The sequence below is a fragment of the Megascapheus bottae genome, chromosome 24, assembly GCF_031878675.1.
Source record: "Megascapheus bottae isolate mThoBot1 chromosome 24, mThoBot2.hap1, whole genome shotgun sequence".
NCBI lineage: Eukaryota > Metazoa > Chordata > Mammalia > Rodentia > Geomyidae > Megascapheus > Megascapheus bottae.
In genome coordinates this window covers 4,408,689-4,425,197 of record NC_143532.1, presented here as the reverse complement: position 1 = coordinate 4,425,197, position 16,509 = coordinate 4,408,689, and the positions used below count along the sequence as shown (strand labels likewise).

At 48.6% G+C, this 16,509-nt stretch overlaps 1 protein-coding gene across 1 annotated transcript in view; it reads right to left on the bottom strand.

The window, feature by feature from the left end:
• Window positions 1-7,951, bottom strand: part of Cdyl2 (chromodomain Y like 2) — a 93,810-nt gene extending 85,859 nt beyond the window's left edge. The window contains exon 1 of the mRNA XM_090357242.1: window positions 7,856-7,951. Coding sequence (XP_090213368.1) covers window positions 7,856-7,879 — 24 coding nt within the window. The 5' untranslated portion in view covers window positions 7,880-7,951. The remainder of the gene's footprint in view (window positions 1-7,855) is intronic.
• Between the last annotated feature and the right edge of the window lie 8,558 nt (window positions 7,952-16,509).

The following is a 16,509-nucleotide window of genomic DNA, read 5'->3' as shown; positions in this document are numbered from 1 at the left end:
CCAGTCCTGGGCTTCAGCTCAGGGCCTGAGCACTGTCCTTGGACTTTCTCAAGGCTAGAGCTCTACCACTTGAGCCACAGCACCACTTCCAGCTTTTTTCTATGTATGTGGTCCCAAGGAATTGAACCCAGGTCTTCATGCATGCTAGGCAAGCACTCCACCACTAGGCCAAACTCCTGGCCAATCCAAGGGCATTTTTAACTGTCCCCTCTTTCTTAAAATGTGATTTGTTTGTTGCCTTCTACAAAATCCCCTCTTTCTTTCTTTCGCTGCTCCTTTCCATCTCTAAGATGCCCACGGTCCCATCACTGTGCCCTCTCCTCACATTCCCAGTCTCCATTCTAGTGAGAGTTCCTGAGCTTCAGGCTCTATAATCTACTGCCATGAACTCACATGCCCATATATTCCCCACCACTACATCAGACCTGGCCCTCTTCATGGCCTCCATCAGACAACGCTTCTTCCACATTCCACCTGTGACCTGATGGACACACACTGAACCCCAGAAATTATCCCTCGTCTCCTGCCTTCTCCCATTGCTACATCCTGTCCAGTCAAGTTTTATTTGAGAGGGAGAGGGGAAACTAAAGCTAGAAACTGCAGTCCATTCAAGCTTCCGTGCAGCTAGGTATGACCACGCAACTCTGGCCAGACCAGTAAGATGAAAGCAAGGCTGGATGGAACATCAAGACAAGCCAGCCATCTCACCCTCCCATCTGCTTCTGAAAATGTCTACAGCTCAATAGTTACCTTGAGGACAGAAGACAGCTGGAAGAGGGCATCTCAGCCTATACTCTGAGATCATCATAGACCAACGTACCAATCTTGGACTGCCTAACTCTAAACTTCATTTCATGTGTTTAAGCCACTGGGGTTGTGCTTTTTCTATTGAACACTGCCAAACATAATTCTGACTGGTATACCAAACTGTGCTGGCTGTTGCTTTTGTTTTTTTTTGTGGTCTGTCATGGGACTTGGACTCTGGGCCTGGGCCCTGTCCCTGAGCTCTTTAGCTCAAGGCTACTGCTCTATCCTTTGAACCACAGAGCCACTTCTGGTTTTCTGGTGATTAACTGGAGATAAGAGTCTCACAGATTTTTTAGTGCCCAAGCTGGCATTGAACCCCAATCCTCAGATCTCAGCCTCCTGAGTAGCTAGGATTACAGGCATGAGTCACTGCGCTCGGCTTGTGCTGGCTGTTTTTAAGTCTTGCAGTTTTGTTCATTTCCCTCCTTTCCTCTATCCACTCCCTTAGTTCAAGCCATCATCATCTCATTTCAATTACTAAGACAGCATATAGGATTAACCAGTCACCTTGCTCCAACATCTTCCTCCAATCTGACCACCCACCCATTTCTGAAGGGTAACCTGGGTCAATGTCTCAATAATGTTAAAAGTTCTAGTAATTTCTCAGAATTTGCCAAGGGGGAAGCAGTAAGATATTCCTACAAATGATGTTTGTGGGTGCTCTAAACAGCAAGGTGATTTACAAATAGAATCAATTCTAGATGTCAGACAGTGAATAGAACCAAGTTATACATTCAAGGGAAGGTTCATCTGTCATTAGAAGCTATAACAAGAGTAAGGACATTGGGGTAAGAGGAAATGTGCTCTTTCCCAATCCCCATGCATGTGGTATATCTATGTGAAAATAAAACAGGCTGTAAATAATATGTATCTCAGTTTGGGACTGTACTTACATAAATGTGTGAGAAAACCCATTCCAGACTTGCTTTGAATATACACCAAAAAAGCTAATGTTGTAATTAATTCAGATACCATGTTAGTGCATATTGAATGCCATGATATGCTAAACACATAACAAGTTATCATAGGTATATCACAATATTTTTCCTTTTACTTTTATTTGTAAAGATACAAGTTTGTTAAGATACAAGTTTCCAAAACTGAAAGTATTCTCAATAAATCCTATAGAAATCCTCTAGAAAATATTCTCATCCCCAAGGCTGGACCACACTCCACTCAATCTGTGCCTGGAAAGTCCATATTACCCTACATGAGCTCTTTCCACTGTACTATGAACTACCTTCTTTTTTCATTTGGTTTTAGGTGGCTTGAACTCAATACTTGACAGTAGCTTGGCTTGCTTGATCATTTGGTGTTCTAACACTTGAGAGACTCTTCCAGCCAGCCTGGTTATTTTGAAGATGGCATCTCACAAACGTTTTTGCCTGAGCTGGCTTTGGGATGTGAGCCTCACCATCTTGGCCTCCTGAGTAGCTAGTATTATAGGCCTGAGCCACTGTCACCTGGCTCTATCCACTTTCTCAAGTCAGTTCATTTCCCTATGGACAGGCATATATTTGGTGGTAATATAATGCTACAAATTAAGCTAACCCAGACACCTCTTGACCATCCAAGAGGCAGACATATCAAAACTTTTGAATTAGAAAGGCCATGTCTCCAATACTTCAGACTATTAGCTGTCACCAGGTTTGAACTGCTTCAAGGAGCCACATCAACTTTGTTCAAGGAAAAGTTGAAGGCTCTGAAGAAAGGAGTGACTAAACCTAAAAGGCCACTCAAAAATGAGCTGAGATGATGTTCAGTAACTTTCAAAGGTGGGAGAATTGCACACCTAATCTATCTTCATCATGTGGTCACTATGATCAGCAATCAACCCAACGTAGTTGATCCTTCTGTGAAGTTGAATGTACTTCAACAACGAGTACAGAAACTCAAGAAGTTGCATCACTCCATCTACACACATTTCTTTGATAGAAATCTCCTTGGATATGATTGGTAAATGGACAACAGAGGGTGACATCACAACAAGAAAACTGCATTGGTTAGGATGACATCGCCTAGCTTGTTGGTATTTTGCAGAAGCCACAGGCAAGCTTCTCGTACAAGAAAAAAGAGTTAAGATTATGGAAGAATATCTTAAGACAAAGCTGGGAAAGTGCTGAGATGGGCGATGCAGTGGCTTCAAGACCCAATGCATCTGCCACTACACCAGCCTGCAAGGCAAAACCACAAGAACAGATGAAGTGTCTAGGGAGACATTTCTCCCCCCACAGCTGAATGAAGAAAGTCCCACCCTGATCCAGAGTTAATTCTGATAGAATTGGTCCTCTACCAGCAGTGAATGCCTCGTATCAATGCAAGCTCAATGTGAATGCTGTAAAACGTTAAGTGACTTGCAAAAGGCAGGGGTCAGTCAGTGAAACCTAACCAAGTTGTACTTCTTTAGTGGAAGCATCAGTCAGTGGAACCTAACCAAGCTGTATTTTGGTTAGTGTTTCTGGCTACAAGGCTCCATAGCTTTTCAGCAGTCTGAGTCAATGCTGCTTTCCCCTAAGCTGTTATTTTTAGTGTGTGACTTCTTACAACACAGGTATATACGTTGTGGTAAAGTGCTTCTGTTCATCACTGGTCAGAGCCTAGTATTAATGTAATTTCTTTCCAGAACCTAAAATTATCTCTTCCTTTTTTGTTTGCATAAAAAATAAAGTAACCTATACTGTATATTATACAAACACACACGTAATTATACACATCTTTATAAGAGCTCCATCTGTATGGAGGGAAAGAAGCCATATTAATCTCAAAAGAAAGATAAGTCTCACATCTTAAAACTATTTCATACTTGCAAACCAGGCACAGTGGCTGAAGCCCAGAATCCTACCTACTTGGGAGGGGGAGATAATGGGATCAAAGTTCTAAAGCCAAGATGGGCATAAGAGCTTGTGAGACTCCATCTTAACCAGTCCCTAGGCATAGGGGTATGCACCCAGCATCCCAGGTTACGGGGGCAAAAACGCAATGGCTCAGGCCAATGGCACATAGTTATCATCCCAAGAAGACACAAACAGGAGGAGCACAGTCCAGGTCAGCACAGGCATAAAGCAAGGGTTTATCTAGGAAATAACCAATGAAAGAGGGGCCAAGAGAGAGGCTCAAGAGGTAGAATGCCTTACAGCAAGTATGAGATCCTGAAATGAAACCCAGTACCACCAACAAAAACTATATTTAAAAAACAAAAACTTGGTCATACTGCTAAGTTTGAATTTTCTAGAGAATTTTATACTTTGGAAAGCATGAATAAACTCACCATAGACAAAGAAAAGAATTGTGAAGTCATCTCCATTTAAAATGGGTACTACATGCTTCCTCTACAGACATACATATTTTTGGACCATTTACTTTTTATTTTTGCCAGTCCTGAGCTTGAGCTCAGGGCCTGAGCACTGTCCTTGGACTTTCTCAAGGCTAGAGCTCTACCATTTGAGCCACAGCACCACTTCTGGCTTTTTTTCTATGTATATGGTACTGAGGAATCAAACCAAGGTCTTCATGCATGCTAGGCAAACACTCCACCACTAGGCCAAACTCCCAGCCCTCTTGGACCATTTCTGCCAACAAAGTAGAGCCCTCCTCTGAGAGGCCTTTTAATTACAAGGTGGAAGTGTTAAAACATGGCTCAACAAGGAAGGCCACATGGTTGAAGCTTAAATTCTTCTAGTGAAGAACAGCCTGTTTCTCTGGTAAAGAACTCAGTAACTCTGCCAAAATCCTTTCTTCCAGAGAGAGAACTGAGCCACCCCTACTACCGAGAAATCATAAGCTAGAGAAAGATGCCACAGAGCGTAAAAACACCAAAAGTTATCAGTGCCCGAAGCTCACAACCATAATCCTAGCTACTCAGGAGGCTGAGATCTGAGGATCATGGTTTGAAGCCAGCTTCCGCAGAGAGTCCATCAGACTCTTATCTGCAATTAGCAAAAAGCCAGAAGTGGAGGCGTGGCTTCAGTGGAAGAGTGCCAGCCTTAAGTGAGAAGCTAAGGAAGAGTGTTATGGCCCAGAGCTCAAGCATCAGCATCAGCATCCAAAAATAAAGGTCACCACGTAAAGGTACTTTAGGTGTACTAACACCAGTCTTGTCACTGACACACTCAATGAGTACGCAAAAGGACCTCGGACCCAAAGATGGCCACACCAAGAAAACCAGGCTCCTTGTTCTCCTGATGACATCTCCCTGATACCCAAAAAATCTTAGCCTATGATTGATTAGCACTGATGGGTTCCAAGTACTAATACCTACGGGAACCCCATTAATAACGTTAACAATGAAGGAGAATGAGTGCATGGCTACAGGAACCACTGGGGACAGAGACTATCTAGAGATTATATGTTCCTGTTTTAATTTATTCAAATCCAGTTCCTTATTTACCATTCAGGCAAGGTATGCACACTCATGCGCATATACACACACAGTCTAGACCTGGCTCAGAGACTGACAATTCCTATGTTCAGCAGAACACAGCCAAGAGCATCTCCAATGGGATTTCATTTTATATCCAGATGGAGACCTGACTCAAAGGCATTAAATTACCTTCATAAGGGTGGCACTAAATGCATAGGATGGGAACAGGAACTCTGCTGTGGCAGAAAAGTCTATCAGGATCCAAACTGCTGGAACCTGGGCTTGGCTCCATATTTCTCTATTATGATGGAAGAGGGTCATTGCATCAACAAAATTTTCACTGTCTTGTTTCTTAAAAATGTTAGTTATGGAAGGCTTACTCCTAGTAGAGTGTCTGAAAAGCCCAACAGATAAAGAATCTTTGCAATGTAAATCTTACCTTTATCATAAAGGGTCAGTAAGAATGCCAGCACACACACATACAGGTGAAAAATATCAATTACAAACAGAGACAATTCAAAATGTGGTTTATTGGTAAAAGGCTATGAGAGGCCATTTTATGTACACTTGAGTATAATGTTTAATTAAGATAATACCATAATTTAGAATGAGATGCTTTTTCTTCTTCCAAGGTCAATTTTTGCACTTGGGTATTCCAAGAATTTTCCTTAAATCAACATTCCAATTTTAATGCCATTTTATAGTTAAAAATATGTGTGCTAATGTACACTTAGCACTTCTTGTTTCTAAAGTTAAATTTGAACCACAAATTAAATCCCTCTGTATATGTTATGTAATGTAGACACAGGCTCTAAAAATGTTGACATTGGTTATATTCTCATAAATGCAGTTTAGCCCCTTTAGTAATGACTATGCAAATAACCACCCACAGGAAAAACCATTCTACATCTAGTCCAATTACCTACTAGTAATTATTATTATTGTCCTGCTCATTGAACTTCAATAAAAACTCTTGAGGTGTTAAGATAGTTCAAGGCCATTGTGGGAAGTCCAGTCTTCACACTCCTCTGGCACTGTAATTATCAATGTTAAGGAGGGCAGTTTCATATGAACATTAAACAAGAAATTATCCCCAAAAGGTTCCTAAGTTCCACAATTTAAATGGCGGAAGTACTGGCAGCTCCTGATATGGACTCTTCAATGCCTTCACAATACCACTTGTCACCCAGGCAAGGTCAACATCAACGAGTAGGAAACTTCATGATCCCCCCCCAGGGCCCTCCACTTTCAGGGACTATCCTGGTGACACTGGTTCCACTTCCACAGGCCCAGTCTTCCCACGTCACTGTTTCAGCTTCGTTTCAGAAATATCTCTGCCATCTTGAGAGAGACCAAGGAGCTTGTGGTGCCTTTGGCCACCTCTGCCAAAATTCTTCTCCATCCAAGTGTGTCTTCTCTATTAGCTCTGAGCTTCTCCATCCCCACGCGAGCCATGCTACCCACGCCAGTGGTCCCTGCCTGGATCTCACTCACTAAGCCCAGAATCATCCAGAAGGCTGCCATGGCACCTGAGGCCAGGGTGCTGAGCTGTCCTCTTGACCATCCTCCTCTGCAAACCTACTAGGTGAACCCTGGGGCTGTGGCCATGGAGGGCAGGTCACCCCCGACCTGAAGCCCCCTTCCCCAAAGCCCTGCGGCTTCCCAGGGACCCGCAGGCCTCTGGCCATGCGCGGCTTGTCTCTTGGCTTCTTCTCCATGCCGGGCCCCCTCTCCTGGGGACCCAGGGCTCCTGGAGGACGTTCCCCGCAGGGAAAGCTGGCTGTCCACGGATCAGGAACGGTGGCGGTCCAGGCGCCCACGGAGCCCAGCTCCCCGGAGACCGTGGGTCCTTCTCCATGGTTGGAACGATGACAGAGGCCAAGTCTTCCTCCACTCCACTCGGGAAGGCATGCCAGTCACCCCAGCACCCCTCCAGCACCCTCCTCCACCTTCCCCCCCCCCCCGGGCCCTCCGCAGCGCCCCCTCTCGGCCTCGGCGGGCACGGCACCCGCATGGACGGCCACGGCCCCCCGCCCCCGCGCCCCGGCCCCGAGGGCGCCCGAACGGGTGGCGGGGGCAGCAGGTGGGGGGGAGGAGGGGCGGCGGGCCCGCGGGGGGGGAGTGCGGTTTGGCGGCGTCCCCACAGCCCCCGCCCGCCGCCCCTCCACCAGCCCTCCGGGACCCCGCCGCGCCCGGGGTGGGCAGCGCCGCGACGGCCCCGCGCCCCCTCCCGCGGCCCCGCACGCCGGGCCCCGCGTTCCCGGCGCGTCCGGCGCCGACTTTTACCTGTACTTTCTGCACTCGGGGTGGCTCGTCGGGGAGAAGCACCTCCCCGGGACCGCTACCTCCGCGGCCCGGCTCCGCCCGGCTCCCTCCCCGCACCCCCGCCAAGGCCCCAAAGTAGAGGGAGTGAGCGAGAGAGTGAGCTGGAGCGAGAGAGAAGGAGCGAGCGGGCGCCGCGGGAGGCGGCGGCGGGCGGCGGGCGGCGGAGGAGGAGGCGGCGCGCCCGGCCCCCGCCACCCTCCGGCCGCCGCCGCCACCTCCGCCGCCGCCGCCGCCGCCGCCTCCGCCACGGGCTCGGAACTCCGCTCGCGCCCGGCCCGGCCCCGACCCGGGCCCCGCCGCCCGGGCCCCGCCGCCTCCCGCGGGCCCGAGGGCCGGCCCGCGCCCCCCGCGTCCCCCCCGTACCTCGTAAAGGTCCCCAGAAGCCATGCCAGGCTGCGGAACTTGGCTCGCCGGGTGTGCGCGTCTGCTCGCTCGCGCCCCTCCGTGCGTGTGCGCGCGGGGCAGTGCGCGCGGGGTGCGCGCGCGGGGTGTGCGCGCGCGGAGGTGCGTGCGGGTGAGTGTGAGTGTGTGTGTGTGTGTGTGCGCGTGTGCGTGTGTGTGTGTGCGCGCGGGGTGTTGAGTAAACTGTGTTTTTGCAGGATGACAGGCTCGAGGGCCGCCTGTGCGCAGAATCAGAGCGGGCGGCGGCGGGGCTGGCGTAACCGGCGGCGGCGGCGGCGAAGGCGGCGGCGGCGGCGGCACGAGCGCGGGCAGCAGCGACGGCCGCGCAGCGCGCCCGCCCGGGAACACGGACGCGGCCCGTGCGCCTCGGGGCCCCCCGCGACCCGGTGACCTGGCGGCGGCGGCGGCTGCAGCCGGCAACGGCTCGCCCCGGCGCCGCCTGCAGGAAGCCGCCCCGCGCCCGCCGCCGACCCGGACGCTGCTGCCACTGGGCGAGTCCCCGCCCCCCGGGAGCCGGGCCCGGCCCCCGGGCGGGGGGGAGAGGCGGGGGCGGCCGCGGGCCGCGCCCCGGGGGGCCGAGCCCGCCCGCGCCGGGCCCGCCCCGCCGCCCCCGAACCTGCCCGCCGGGGGCCCCCCGGGGGTGGCCGGCCAGGTGCCCGCCGGGAGGACCCGGCCCGGGGCCGCGAAGGGGCGGCCGAGGAGGCAGGTCAGAGCGCTGCGGTCCCGGGGCTCCGGGAGCCCTGCCTGGGGAGCCCGCCCCTCGCCGCCCCTTTCTGGGGGAAGGAGTGGGCGCCACCTGGGGAGACGCGGGCCCTGCCCGGTGGGTGTGTGAGCCGTGGGGGGCTCGGGGTGGTGGGGGGCCACCCAGGGCGCCCTGGAAGCCAGCGGGGCAGCGTGGCCGCCGCGTTCCCCCGCGAAGTCCTCCGAAAGGGCGAGGTGTGGCCTAACCACCCACCCCGGCCCCTCTTCCATCCCCTCATCTGTCAGTCCACAAACGTCCCCCCAAGTCCACCCAACTGCCGCGTCCACCGCCCTGCCCACCCCGGACTTTGAATCCCAGAGGGGAAAGGCGCCTGCGGGAGCTTCCTGGGACTTCCCAAGGCCGAGACTCCAGAGCTGGGGGAGCCTGGAGGCGCTCAGGTGGTCTCCCCTGCTAACGCCAGGGGCCAGGGCTCACTCCTGTGCTTCACGGCTTCTTACGATTACGAGTTGTCTTCCAACCGGAGTGGACAGGCTGTTCTGAAATGGGACCAAAGGGCGTCCTCCCAGCCTCCAGCTGGTGTCTCTCCAGATGGGATGTGGCCTTAACTCACATTCTGCCTGGGTCATTCCCAGCCTGGGAGACAGTGGACGTAGGGGACAGGGCAGTGGGGGGGGTCGAGGGAGACTGGATGTGGCCTGGCCATGCCCGTGGCTCTCAGGAACTGCCCTTCCTACAGAATGGGATGGCCTGGGGGCCCTGAGGAGTGGTTCAGTCCAGAGATGGGCAAACTCAGGTGGCCAAATTTGTCAGCGTAAAAAGGGAATCCGTATAATGTACTCCAGACCACAAAGTTTTCCTGGCCCACTGGGATCCACTGGGATCCACATGTGTTTCACATGCTGTTCCCTCTACACGCAGAACCCAAGTGGAAACCCCTGCCCGGGCTAAATTACGTCCACAGACACCTATGGGCATTGCTGATGGAGGTGAATGCACAGTGATAGCACACTGTGTTAACGTCACCAAGTTTTACCCCCATTTCCAGCTAACTCCCGGATTGAAGATGGGAGGAACATGGTGAAGATGTGGAAACAAACACACAAGTTCATTTGGATTAGAAACCCTGGGGATTGTGTGGGATGGGGGGGGGGGCAGCATGGGAGCCTGAACTCGGCCTTTAGCTTTTTTGCTCAAGGCTGGTGTTCTCGCACTTGAACCACAGCTCCACTTCTAGCTTTTTGGTGGTTAATTGGAGTTAAGAGACACTGACATTCCTGCTTAACCTGGCTTCAAACCTTGATCTTCAGATCTTAACCTCCTGACTAGCTACCATTATAGGCATGAGCCATCAGTGCCCGGCTGGGTTTTTATTTTTAATTTTATTAGCTGTAATCAGTTGTACAGAGGGGTTTCATTGTGACAGCCCCGTGCGTGCATGTGACATATGTTTATCAAACTCCATTGTTCTTTCTTATCCCACCTCAACTATTGTAACCATTCATTTCTCTTCATCATTGATATTTCCCCATGGACGTAGTTTTAAATAACACTAATAATACCAGTTCTTTATTTGTAAATAGCAAAAAAATATAGCGATCCTTCATTTGTCCTTAACAATCGTATGGAGGAGAATGATGAAAGAGGTGGCATTAACCAACGTGCATTGGACTATTGTAAACCGACACGTTAAACTGAAGCCTCTCATACAACCACTTAAAGACAATAAAAATTAAAAAAGCAATCTGAGGCGAGTATGAGAGTCTAAGCTGGGTGCAGAAGACAAGAAACTATATTTGGAAATAATTTGTTCAACCAAATTTAAATATGGAAGTCATAGCTTAAAACATCACCAAGCTTGTGTTGGCCAAGGGGAGGGGAATGTCAATCAAGAAGGAAATTTGGAAAACTCTGGTCGAAACAGCAGTGGTTTACAGAGTTCAGAGAAGTGGGTGTCCCCCGAGAGTTGGGGTGCTTACTGAATAAGGAAGCGGTAAGACTCATAGAAGAGGAGAGAGAGTGTTTCAGTTTGGAGGAAGAAGTGTAGGTAGCAGACATTTGGGCGGTGGAAGGGTGTGAGAGGGCTGCAAATGCATCTGTGAAGGTCACAGAACCCCGGGTGGTGAATGTGAGTCCATGCTTGGAGTCTTGACTGCTAAGCTAAGAAGCCTTCCATTGAGCAGATCAGCAGCAGAAAACTGAATCAAGCCAAAGCACTAGACAGCGATACGTGGGCTGTTGAAAGCTAATTCTAGAAGACATATGAAAAATGAACTATTGGTATTGGGGAGGAGATAAATAAGGCTCCAGGTAGGGAGGCCAAGAGCAATATCCTCAGTGGTAACAATAAAAATGGAGAAGGAAGAACCCAGCTTTCATCCTGGCCACCCCCACCTACTTCCATGCAGCATTTGAGTCAAACCAAAAGGACTTGATGACAAACAGGATGTGTATGCATTGAGGAGGGGGAGGGGCGACAACTAAGGAAAGAAAGGATACACAGATGACTAAGGTTTGAAGCAGCAACAGAGTGACCTACCACTCCGCACATTAGTTTACTCTGGGTTTACCCCCAGACTGCTGCTGGCTTCCAGGAAAGGCAGATGCATCCTGAGGAATGAGAGGCAAAGAGTTTTCACTGCCTATGGGAACTAGCCAGTGGGCTGCCCTGCCTCAAGTTCTTCAGACAAGCGACAACCCTTGTTGCTCATGAACAATGGGAGACACTCATCATCTTCCACCAACTGGAAAAGACTTCAAATTCATCCCAGCTCAAGGGCAAGAGACTTGAAAGTTCAACACGTCCCATCTTAGAAAATGTATGGGCTCCTCTAACTTGGGAAAAGAAGGAATTGCTCCCATGACTGCCTGTATTCAAAGTCTCAAGCAATATAGGAAAGCGTAATCTCACTGTTTCTTTCTTACATGCTGATCTTTTAACCAGTTAAAGAAAGACTTCTTCTAGCCAGCTGAAAATATGGTGCCCTGCAGCTCACATCACCTGCTTCTACCTCATCCAGCTTTTATAGATCCCAGGGAAGGGCTCTTCTTGGTTCATGTTTTGACCCATTCACTGTAGTCATGGATACTACATGGATTGGCCAGGCTTAAGTCATAGCCTACCCATAGGGAAGATGAAAATGATGATTGACAGTTCTGTCAGAACTACATCATTAGAAGTGGGGATGGGCAGAAGCTCAAAGGAATGGCAGAGGGATGCCAGAAAGAAAGACACCCACTATGTGATGAAACAAATGGAGAACAGAAGAGGCCACACAACAGTTTACAAGGAAAGATTGCGGATACTCAAATGGAGCCATATTCTTTCTCTGGCATGAGTTGTAATCTTCAACTCTTGTATAGTGTGGTGGTTAAGCATGTATGCTCTAGAACCACACTGACTGGAGTCTCATTCTTATATCCTTACTGTCAACACTTTGGTATAGAGCCTTAATGTCTCCTTCCATTGCCAAATGTATTTGTTCTCCATTGTGGTATAATAAATTATTCCCAAAACAATGTCTTAAAAGACACATCTACCTTGTTTTTGTGACTTAAGGATTACGGACAATTACTTGGGTGGTTCTGGCTCAACTTTTCTCGTGAGATTGCAGCTAAGCTACTGACTGGAGCTGAGGTCATGGAAGGCTTGTCGGAAGATGGAGAAGCTGCCTCCAAGATGAACCTTCACCTGCCTGCTGGCAGGCAACCTTGGCTCTTAGCACCATAGTCTTTCCCAGTGGTTGAGTGTCCTCACAAAGCATAACCAATCCAGCATGGTCAAAGCATTAGCTCTTCCCAGCACAGAGCTGTAACCAATCTGATACTGCAATCCATGCTAAGAATCCACACCAAGAAGCAGGTGGAGAGGTGATTTTCTGCACTGGTCTGAGCAGCTGGAGATGTCCTCAGATTCATGGCTCTTGCTTTGAAGATGAGAAAACTCAGCTGTTAGGTGGGCCCTGAAGAACAGCCCCTCCCTTCTCTCCACTTGCCTGGAACCAGAAATCACCTGATCATGAGTCAGCAGAAGATCCCAGGCTCTGAGGTCACTTCCTCATCTGATGAGGTTATTTTCTAAACTGCCCTGGTCACACCTCCCTCAGACAGTGACAGGTTCCCTAGACTCTGTGGTCCTGCCTCCCACCTTTCCCTATATAATCCAGCTCAACACAAGTTCCCCCCCACACACACACATACTCCTTTTTCTCTTGTTCCTTGCCCTCTGTCTCTGCACACCTCCATCTTATGTGGGCCTGCAGTTTGCTCTTCTTTCTGCCTGAAACATGTGGTGGGTTCCCTTTCCTTTCTGGCCAACTTTACGTTGGCCAAGTTGGGTAAGTCTAGAGAGGGCAGCAAGGAAGTCAAAAATGTTGCTGGAGATACTGATGATATGTGCCAAGCTCAGGCATGTCCACCAACTGTGCCAATAAGCCAAGGCACACTCAAGAGGCGGCAGAGACAGGTAGCTCATAAAGGTAGACCTATGCAAGAATTCAGACAGATCTGAAAGACATCACACTATACCTACAAGCTAAGGTGATAGGTAAGCCAAATAGTCACTTTGAGAATTAAATGAGACAATTCTCATAGAGCCCCTGCCCCCTAAGAGCTGGACAGTACTCTGTAGGATTGCTGTAACAACTACTATTACTTGAAATGTGCCCTAATACACTTGAATGTTCAAGATTCCTATAGAAAAGCATCAAATCAAGTAAAACCTCCAAATATTGTTTTCAAGCCATGGAAAAAAACTCTTTTAACTGAACTTCATTTTTAGCACTGATTTTTTTTAATATTTTACTTCCATGATGATAATAACTGAAAAGTCATACTTAGTATCTACAGTATATGAGGTATTGTTCTTGTTAAACATGTGATATCCACCAAGAAAACAACTGATGGGCATAATATTATTTCAAGTAGAGTTAAGAACCAGAAAGAGAATGAGCTAGATAAAGTCACAGAGAAACCAAGATGGGGTGGAGAAGCCAGGGCTTACTAGTTTAGATAAGGTAGACAAGACCTCCTGAAGGTGGTAACATTTAAGTAGAAAAGCAAACAATGTAAGAGGACTGGAATCCAGACAAAAGGCAGAGAATGGCAGGGCTGAGTCCTGATGCTGAAGAGGCATTGGAGGCCCAGAGACAGAGAGCTCACCCAGGGCCTTCTAGGCCAAAGTAAAGAATCTGGATTCTTCCAGTACTAGGAGAGCTCATCTGGGTGGAGGTGGGAGGTTGAGTAGGAAGAATGGGTTGATCTAACCCTTGGGCTCCTGGGTACAGAATGGAATGGGGAGGGACAAGGGCGATGCTGGACACTGATACAGAAGTGTCCTGGTGTGCCTCCCTAAGGATGAGGACAAAGAAGGGAGCTGTCACAATGAAGCCCTGTGGTTGGGTCAGACAGGGTGATGCCTGGGGTATGAAGAAAGAAGAGAAATCGTAACATTTCAGCCTGAGGATCTGTGTAAATAGAGATACAATTTACTGAGAAGAAATAGGACACCAACAAGGAGGCAGAAGAGCCCCAGGAAAGAACATCAATAGTTTTGTTTTAGGGTGTTTTGTATTTCAACAAATATTAGACAGCCACTCAGAGGAGCGCAGAAAGCATTCATTACTGAAGCTGGACACATCTAGGGGTGTGGCTAGCATACTGGTGGCCAGAGAAGACCTGGGGAGGACCAGGCCTAAGAGGGAGCATGAGTAATCGGGAAGAGGGAGAGGCAGCAGAGCAAGAGCCGAAGAAGGGGTGGCTGAGGCAGGAGGGAACCAACAGAACCAGCCATCTCCTACCCCAGCAAGACAGAGCAAGGCTGATGGCTCAAGGTCGGTGAGAGATTGGGTAAGAAGAAGACTGTGGGATTTGCTGGTGTGGTACAGGATAGTTGAAAGCTAGGCTGAAGTGACTGAAGGAAAGCTTGGCAAAGAGGAAGTACAGATGGCAAGCTCAGGTGATTCATGCAAGGCCTTTTGCTGCAAAGAGCAGAAAGTGGGTCAGTAGGTGGAGGGGGGCATTAGATAGAGGAGAGGCTTTTCATATAAATGCTGGTTGTACAGTATTACAGATATCATAATGAATGTGGGGAAATGGCTGGGCACTAGGGAGGATGGAAAGTTAAAGAAACAGAATCCGTGATAAATCCAATGGAGAAATGATCAGGCCACAGTGAATAGGCTAGACTTAGCATGGAATTCATAAGTATTGGGTTGGAATTGTGTTCTCCAAATATTTACAACTTCCCAGAAGCACAGAATAGAACCTCAGTTACAGATATAATTCAGGTAAGACCATACAGGGGGCAAGTACCCTAATCCAATAACTAGTAGAGACACAGAATGACACGTGAAGACAGGGCAAGCGCAGTGATGCATCCACATGCCAGAGAAGACCCGCAACATCCATCACCAGCTTAGGAGAGGAAAAGAACTCTTCCCCAGACCCTGATGAGGGAGCATGGCCTTGGCTATGCTGTGATTTCACACCTTAAGTTCCCAGAATTCTGACAGAACACATCGTCATTGGTCTAAGCCATTAAATTTGTAGTAATTTGTTAGAGCGGCCATAGGAAAAAAACAAAACAGAGAGCCTAGTGCAATCCATAAAGGAAATAGGTTGGCAGGATGGGGTAGGGGTATCAGAAAGGGGAATGCGATACGCTTGGAGGGATGTTGGTTTATTTCATTGTCCCTCCTCTGCCCATCCCACCAAGAAACTATCAACAGCTGTTGTTGTTTTGTTTTGTTTTGTTTTAAAAAAAGGTATCAAGGTTTAGACAGGATACAAAGGATTTTACTAGCATTAGTTATGTGAGGGCAGATGAAAAGACACAAAAAGAAGATTGTATTGGCTAGAAACTATAATGGCATTGCCAGAAGATACTCAAGGCCCTTGGATGTTGGTGGTCAAAAGGTAAATGGCAAAGCAGTCACATCAGTCATCGTGGTTGTGATCTCCCATCATGCTCTTTGGGTTGGGGATAGACAGGCTGGAACACGTGGGTGACTGGATTTTATTGAGTTTGGGGTCTTCCTGATGGCTTTTATAGGAAAGAGGGATAACTTGGTAGAGTGTTGGCAAGCAAATGATTTGTAAATGACAGAATAAACCTAAGCTTGATAAGGGCACATGTGATGACCGGGGGTTGGCATGAACCCAAACTATCAGTGGATTCAAACAATGCATCTTTGAAGAGGTCCAGCCACTATTTAAGAGCAACAGCCCTGAGCTTCATGCCTTCTGTGTGCAACTTCTGCTTTTCCAGCTTCCCTCACTCCCATCACGCTGTAAGGACCTGCTGCTGTTCTACCAGGGCGGAGACAGGATTACTGTACAGGAAGTTATGGACATTAAGGATCGAGGGAGAATTTAAGGAGGGGCACAGGGACTAGAAAGCTCCACTGCTATCAGGAGAAGAGGAAGAATGAGGACTCCCCAGGCAGCCACTCAAAGTCTCTCTATTCTAAAATCTAACTGCCAGTGATCGTATATAGAGATTCCTTCTTGAATACTTGTTTGTTAAACACATCATTTGAAATATGATATAAAAATCAATGTTAATAAATTATTTAATAAAAAAAAAGAGTCTCTTTGACCAGAAGTAGCACTTTGGTTCTAGGGGTAGGACGGTAGCCTTGAGCTGAAGAGCTCAGGGACAGCGTCCAGGCTGAGAGTTCAAGTCCCACAATGACAACCAACCAAAAAAAAGTTTCTTTATCTTATTTAAAGGTGGAACTAAGGAAATGCATCATCTTTGCTATGGACACCAGTGACTTCTGGTAATGAACTTGACATTCTTTCTAAGCATTGTAGTTGAAACTCAGTCATTTAGGGTGGTAGTTCATCATTTCCTCATTTAGCCAATGAAAGAAACATCACTCCATTTCACAGATGTAAGAAGAAATGCTCATGA